At 36.0% G+C, this 7,876-nt stretch overlaps 1 protein-coding gene across 1 annotated transcript; it reads right to left on the bottom strand.

The window, feature by feature from the left end:
• Positions 1-2,264: 2,264 nt before the first annotated feature.
• On the bottom strand, positions 2,265-6,450 carry LOC145958315 (uncharacterized). Its single transcript, XM_083075243.1, has 2 exons — positions 3,848-6,450; positions 2,265-3,774 (listed from the first exon to the last, which is right to left on the bottom strand). Exons 1-2 carry the CDS (start codon positions 4,103-4,105, stop codon positions 3,559-3,561), a joined length of 474 nt encoding a protein of 157 aa, XP_082931369.1. The 5' UTR covers positions 4,106-6,450; the 3' UTR covers positions 2,265-3,558.
• Between the last annotated feature and the right edge of the window lie 1,426 nt (positions 6,451-7,876).

Here is a 7,876-nt window from a genome sequence, read left to right on the forward strand (position 1 = left end):
CCTAAAGAGTCTTGTTGAAAAGATACTTGGATTTGAGCCTGGAGAGACTTGTTGAAAGAATACTTGGGTTTATGCCTAGAGAGGCTTGGTGAAAGTATACTTGGTTTTAGCCAGAAGTGGCTTGGTAGAGAATACTTGTATCTTGTTAAAGATAGTGGAACTCAATCTGGTTGGATTGAGAACTGGACGTAGTCTCTGGGTTGGAGACGAACTAGTATAAAAATACTTGTGCCATTTCATCTACTTCTACTACTTCTGATTATCTTTCAGTGCTTCATCCGTTTACATTTTTCACTGTCCCACTGTAAAAGTGTGAGTTTTTGATATACACTATTCAACCCTCCTTCTAGTGTATATTTTTCTCTTCAACAAGTTGTAAATAGAAGACAAAAATTATAGTAAAATGGACATGTTTGTCACATTGAAAGCCACAATTGAAGAGTCTCTCATATTTTCATGCAGAGGAGGGTTGAATACAATGGAAAACTAGTATTCTAATATGTCCCGATATGAGACAATGTAGGAGCAATCATCACGCATAGACATTAGAGGAGCGGTCATCAAAGTGGGGAGGTGGTGAAACATGGTGGAGGCAATGAAAGAGTGGTTGTCACCGCACGTAGGCGACAAAGGTGCTACTATCGCAATTTTAGCTTCAACAAAGAAGTTGTGACTCTTGAAGATTTGAAGGATTTGGGGGTGGGCATGGAGAAAGCACTAGTACACAAAGGGTCTTTTACGTCGCCTTTTTTGAGCCTTTTACGTCGGAAAAGGTTCCGACGTTAATACGGGAGACGTAAATTTACGTCGCCTCTGAAAGGCGATGTAAATTTACGTCGGGGATTCTCACAGACCGACGTAAAAGGGACAAAAAACAGCCACAATTTTACGTCAGACATGGAGTGGTCCGACGTAAATTTACGTCGGCCATTGCAAGGCCCGACGTAAATTTACGTCGGACAACGCCATGTCCGACGTAAATTGTGGCTGTTTTTTTTTTAAACGTTTATAAATTTTTGATATACCCAACACCTGCATATAAATATAGTCCAAAATACCAAATCTAAACCAGGCAGTCCAGAATAGAAATTCAAATTATATTTCAAAATTGAATGACAAAAGCTATAAATCCTATTATCCTAAAAAAGCTATAAAACATATGTTTGTCAATGCTATCTAACTAACTAAACTAACTAACTATCAAACTATAAACATAATATCTAACTAACTAAACTAACTAACTATCAAACTATAAACATAATATCTAACTAACTAAACTTAGAAAAAAAGTTGTCCATTGTTCTCTTATCTTGAGCAACTCATCTTCGGGCAATGAAGATGGATCTTGAAAGACCTGAAACATTAATTTAAGTGTCATTAATATGCAATGTTAATTATCCTAAAGGTAAATATAGTTAAATAAATTTTGATATGAATTACCTGCGCCCAAGAATCAATAATACCCGCAGAAACTATGGCTCTCATCCAATACATGATGTAATAGCCACATTCAAACGAGTCTTGTTGCTTATTACACTAAAATGAGAAACAAATAACTATTATTTCCAAAGTCAATAAATTTAAATATTATTGACTGTATGAATTAATTTGCTAACCTTAGGGCATATGAAATGCAATGACTTTGATGATCTGCCTCTTCCACTTAATATATTAGCTCTAGACACGATTCTAATTAATTGAAATAAAAACAAATGTTAGCCAATATATATAATTACAGTTTTAAAACATAATGAAAAATTTAGTTACCCTTGTAATTGGCATTTAATTTCGTGGCTTGGTTTTCGATGTAGTGAACAAAACCACACCACGGTGTATTCCTTAGGAATGATTACCATTAACTGCTAATGGGACCTACATTGTAAGACAAACAAATTAGTTATAAAATTACCATGATTAAAAAACCAATTAAAAAACTAACCCGTCAATGTATGGAGCCATGTATATATCTCTTCTTGAGTCACTCATCCATGTTTGCATATATTGCTGGATCTGGACCTGAGTGTTTCCTGATTTTTGGATTGATTGAGGCTCAATAAATCCATATACTTCTACTTGTCCTTGCTCCACACTCAATTTGTCCATGTACCTAACACAAATAATTATTATAAGTTAAATGTAATTATTGTAAATTTAGACTCATAAAAGAAAATATGACTTACATGGCCCACAGTTGTATGATAGATATATTTAACATGGAGTTTCCCCCAACAATCTCTAATGCATCAGGCAAAGATATGTATAGTGGAACATCAGAGCTATCAACTCCAAAAACTCTAATGTCCCACTGCAATTGAATTGGTTTCTTCTTTAATCGTGGTAATATGATTAGAAGCTTATATATGGGATCACCCTCAGCTTCTGCGATATCAGCATCATCAACATGAGGTTCTCTGATGACCTCCTTACCACGATTGATAAAATCCTAAAGAAATAATGAAAATTAGTTAAACAATAATAGAATTATAAGAATATAAAAGAGCAATAATATAATTACCTTTGCCCGTGCTAAAAACGGCATGACCAAACGTTTTGGCCAAGCTAAGAATATGTCGGTTGCCTGCCCCACTAGTTGAACCTCTGTATTGGGCAAAGGCACTGGAGCAGCAGCATCTTGAACTTGGTCAACCACAACCCGTGTCCAGACTGGCTGTAGAGGGACACCATGGATGGTTGAGCCACCCTCAAATACTCGGCCAAAAGCCACTAACCGTGGGGGGTCATCCTCAACATATAACTCACACTGGTTTGGTACATCAGTGTGAGTCTGATCCGGTGAGGGATTTGGAGCAGCACAACTCCCTTTAGTGCTGACTCGAACACCATCATGAGCAACTGCAGTCTGTTGCTAAGAACGAGCCAAAAGTTCAAACTTCTGTTCAAACTGTTTTTGAATATTCTTCAATCTCTCTTCAAACTGACTCTCCAATCTCTGCTCCAATCTCTGCATAACCTCTTGACTGCAAGAGTCAACAGTGCTCCTCGATGATCGGGCACCAAAGAAATCTCGGTGGCTCCAAGAACCACCAACACCACGCACACGGCCTCCGTGCTCTGGCCTTCCTATGGCCGTTGTGAGGATATCATTCCGACCATCGAAAAAAAATGAGCCCTGGGTGCTCTGCTCAACTAAACCCTCCTACAACATATTAACAATAAGTATACCCTAAACTACACTTATGAATTAAATGAGTTGAAATGCAGAGTGTTAGTTTGTATATTTTTACTTACTATTTTATCCGCAACGACCCTTGCAGACTCAGAAGTCATTTGCCCATCTGATTTTGTCCGGGTTGCTATCCACATCTCATAGAGGGGAGGTGACTCCACACGGTCAGCAGACTCAACCCCTGCTGCCTCTGCCCTAGCCTTCTTCATTCCCTTTTTTTTTCTTTCATATCCCCCTCTTGACAATACATGGGGTGCATCATTCTTGGCCTGTCGTTCTTGGGCAGCTATTCTTTTAGCCTGCAATAATACAAAAAAGAAAATAAGATTAATTAAAATATACCTTAAGTATTTGTGTCAATGTAAGAGTTATCAATAACTAACCTGCCACGAAGGGTCCAATCGAGTGGCACGAAATTGCATCCACTCCTCATCAGTGATCTGGTACTTTAGACAGGGAGTCTCATTTTGTCGCTCTCCAAATACATACTCCCGTGTCAAGAAAGTCTTGAAGTCTCTCCACCTGGTGGCCAGGGCAGATAACATCTTCCTCCTCATGACCTCAGTATTGGGAATGTCAAAATTTTGCTATGAAAATAACAACAATTAATAAATAATGTATTTAAGTTATATAATATTCAAGGGATGTGAAAGTATATACCTGAATATCCTGCCACATGAGGTTCTTGTCAACCTCCTGAACGTCATCCCATGATGGAATGATAATGGAAACATGTCGTCGAGCTAGGACTCCCAAATAGCTCTTAAACTTGGCAGCATTTGGGCCTGATGCCTTGCCAGAACGAGGATCCACCTCAACCGATGTCCTCTCCTTGGCAATGCGCCCAGCTGTCAACCTAGACAATCGGGTGACAGATCTACCTTCCCTCCTTCCACTGCCAGACCCAGAATCCTCCATAATCCTGAAAAAATTAAACTCTCATTATTAAAACAATGAATTAACTGAATAGACAAATAAAGTAAAAAACATAATAACAATATAGCAACATAATAACTAATAAAAAAACAAATAATACACAAACAGAATGGATGGTAAACTAAAGGTCAATGCCTAAAACATAATAACAATATAGCAACATAATAACTAATAAAAAAACAAATAATACACAAACAGAATGGATGGTAAACTAAAGGTCAATGCCTAAAACATAATAACAATATAGCAACATAATAACTAATAAAAAAACAAATAATACACAAACAGAATGGATGGTAAACTAAAGGTCAATGCCTAAAAAAGTCTCTTCTTTAATGCATCTGGAACGGCCCGTACTGAAATTAGAACGGGCCGTTCCAGATCAACAAATTACAAGAACAAAAATTCCAGCAGAACGGGCCGTTCTCCTTGCAGAACGGGTTGTTCCAGATGAACGTAAAACACAAAAATAAACAAAATAATGGGAAGAATATGAGAATGAAAGTTACCTCAGTGCAGACTCTTCAAGGACTTAGACTCAGAGCAATGTGTCCAAACAAGGGCCTCCGAAACTTACGTACAAGAATATGAGAATCAATATGAGAGTAGAAGGAGAGTAGAAGGCGCGCTCGGGAATATGAGAATATTGAATATTGGGAGTTTTGTAGCACCAGGAGATAATTTACGTCGGCCTGGTAGTGGTCCGACATAAATTATCAATTCTATGTCGGGCAGGTATAGAGCCGACGTAGAACTGATAATTTACGTCGGACCCCTACCAGGCCGACGTAAATTATCTTCTGTTTATTTACGATTGTGCCACCGCGTTTTTATAACGTCGGTCTTTGCCCATTCCGACGTAATTTAGGAGACGTAAAAGCCACTTTTTCCACTAGTGAAGTGAGTAAATGGTGAAAGACGATAGAGGCAATGAAATGTAGTTATCGCAAGTGGAAGAGTTATGTATATGCTTGATGCGAGACTTTGTTTAAAAAAGTTAATCCAAATATTTAAGTTTTGTGACTATGAAGATATAGGGTTTGCAGGTGTAGAGATATATAAGAATAAGAAAGACATTATAGAATGATACGTAAGCATTTTTGCTGACATGATAACATTTTAGATACATTTTAGAGTGATGTGCCAATGTAATACAAAATAGCTCAAGTTTTATATTATAAATAGATGAGATAGCCTATTTATAGGCATAATTGGTTACAAATAAGGTAATAGTATTAGGGTGAAATATAAATAGTAACAATGGACAACCACCATTAAATATTCATAACACTCTCCTTGTGTGTGCATTGTTCGAGAATGTTTTTCGTTAAAACTTTATTAGAAAAGCTCTTTGGAACAAAGGCCTGGTGAAGTATCTTGAAATATACAATGAAAGAAATGTAAAGTATCTTGAAATCATATAAGACTTCACTGAATAAAAAAAATGAATTGGAAAAATTATTATCTTTTCTCTATGGTTTGTATTACACATATATTAGTACAGTTAAAATAAATATTGTCTAAAACCATAAGTTTACAGATTAAAATAAATGTTATTAATTTTGCATGACCAGTTAGGCCATCATGAGTCTATTATGATGCAAAAAATAATTGAAAATTTATGTGAATATACTTATTGAAGAGATAGAAGATTCTTTAATCTAATCATTTATCTTGACTTGATTGTATACAATGGAAGTTAATAATTTGACCATAATAAAAAAAGATTTGGAAGAAAACTCTTATATTTTTAGAATGAATTCGGGGTGATATTTGTGAATCAATACACCCATCATGTGAATCATTAAGATATTTTATAGTTTTAATTGATACATCAACTAGATGGTCACATGTTTGTTTGTTTTCACTTTGAAACTTGATGTTTGTGAGACTATTACCTTAATTAATCCAACTTAGTGTTCCTTTTCCTAATTATCCAATTCAGAAAATTCATTTTGATCATGCTGATGAATTTACATATCTTGTTTTTAATGAGTATTGTAAGTCTATTAAAATTTATATTGAGCATCATGTAGCATATGTTCATACATAAAATGGACTTGCAAATTTATTTATTAAGCATCCAAAATTAATTGCAAGATTATCACTCATGAGATCAAAACTTCCAATGTCTAATTGGGAACATACAATCTTGCATTTTGTTTAATAATTTGGATCAAGCCAACAAATTATCATAAGTTGTCCCCTTTGCAATTGATTATTGGTAACTAACCTTAAATTTTTTATTTAAGAACTTTTTGAATTTGTTGAATTGTTATCTCACAATATGCCAACACGAATCCTCAAATAAGGTTGAGAATATAGGTTGGGTATGAAACTATTTCTATATTAAAATATGTTGAATAAACAACAAGAGTTTTACTTAGGGCTCAACTTGTTAATTTTAATTTTAAAGTTTTTCCAACATTAGAAGGAGAAAACATGCAATTGGAAATAGAAGATTAATTGTAATGAATTATCATCTTCATCCTCAAACTAAACAACGCAAACTAAAAATTCAAAAGATAATTCATTTACAAAAGTTTAACCAAAAGAATGGTTAAACCATATATATATATATATATATATATATATATATATATATATATATATATATATATCAATTGCTAATGCTCCAACAATATTGATGTCTTTGTTGGTTCTAAAGATAAGAAATTCTTGATTAAGAAAAGGATTTTAAAAGGGAATGTAGACCCCTAAAATTGTCCGGGTCGGAAATAAAGCTTGAAGACTCTCGAAGACTGAAGGAAGATCAGCCAGAAGGACTCCTGGAAGGCCCTAGGAGGGTTCTCTGTAGGTCTAGAGGTCTTAGAATAGCTTAAAATAAGGAAGTGGAGGGAATGAAGCCCAATACGGCCGTACTAAACTTAATACGGCCGTATTGAAGCTTCAATATGGCCGCAGTGAACTCAATACGGCGTATTGAAGTTTCTGAAACTTCAATACGGCCGTACTGAAATCAATACGGCCGTATTGAAGCTTCAATACAGCCGCAGTGAACTCAATACGGGCGCATTGAAATTTCTGAATTTCAATACGGCCGTATTGAACTCAATACGGCCGTATTGAAGTTAAAAAATTTCAATACGGCCGTATTGATTCCGTAGCCCGTATTGGGCCTGTTCCCTATAAATATGACGTCAATTGGACGTCATTTCACACTTTTGAACATAGTTTTAACCCTCTCCTTGAGTATTCTGGGGTTTTTGAGCAGTGTTCTGCCCTAGAAATCACTCGGAGAGTTGATCCGACGAAGTTCTTGAGCCCCGAGCCATTTTGCTTGAGGATCGAACCTAGTCGAAGGGAAATCCTCCGGATTTCCATAGTCAAAATTTTATAGGAGGGAGCGAGCGGGCTTGTAGAGCGAGGGAACGCCAAAAAGCTTCCCAGTTTTACTTGAAATATATAAAAGCACGCTTCAAAGGTTTCTTCTTAAAGTCCTTCCTTTTACTGCTTTCTGTGTGTATTTAAACTGTCATCATGTAGATAGTTAATTTATAATTGCTTAGAATAAATAAGGGTAATTTAGTAATTTTACACTGTTATTTATAAAGTAATCTGTCATAGGGAACCCGAAAGGGGCGCTGTGGGGTGCTAACACCTTCCCCACGCGTAACCGACTCCCTTACCCGACTCTGGTTGTAATGGCCGAAGTCGATTTTTAATCGATTGCCTTAAACTTCTTTTTCCAATGTTTTGAGTAAAACATTGGTGGCGACTCCATGAACCCTC

Source organism: Cajanus cajan, chromosome 5, assembly GCF_000230855.2.
Source record: "Cajanus cajan strain Asha chromosome 5, NIPB_CcT2T_4, whole genome shotgun sequence".
Classification (NCBI taxonomy): Eukaryota; Viridiplantae; Streptophyta; class Magnoliopsida; order Fabales; family Fabaceae; genus Cajanus; species Cajanus cajan.

Excerpts from the sequence above, each read along its gene's own strand:
- LOC145958315 (XM_083075243.1), bottom strand. The coding sequence starts at position 4,105 with ATGGAGGATTCTGGGTCTGGCAGTGGAAGGAGGGAAGGTAGATCTGTC. Across the intron at positions 3,775-3,847 it reads TCATGTGGCAGGATATTCAG|CAAAATTTTGACATTCCCAA; the intron begins GTATATACTTTC and ends TTATTTTCATAG.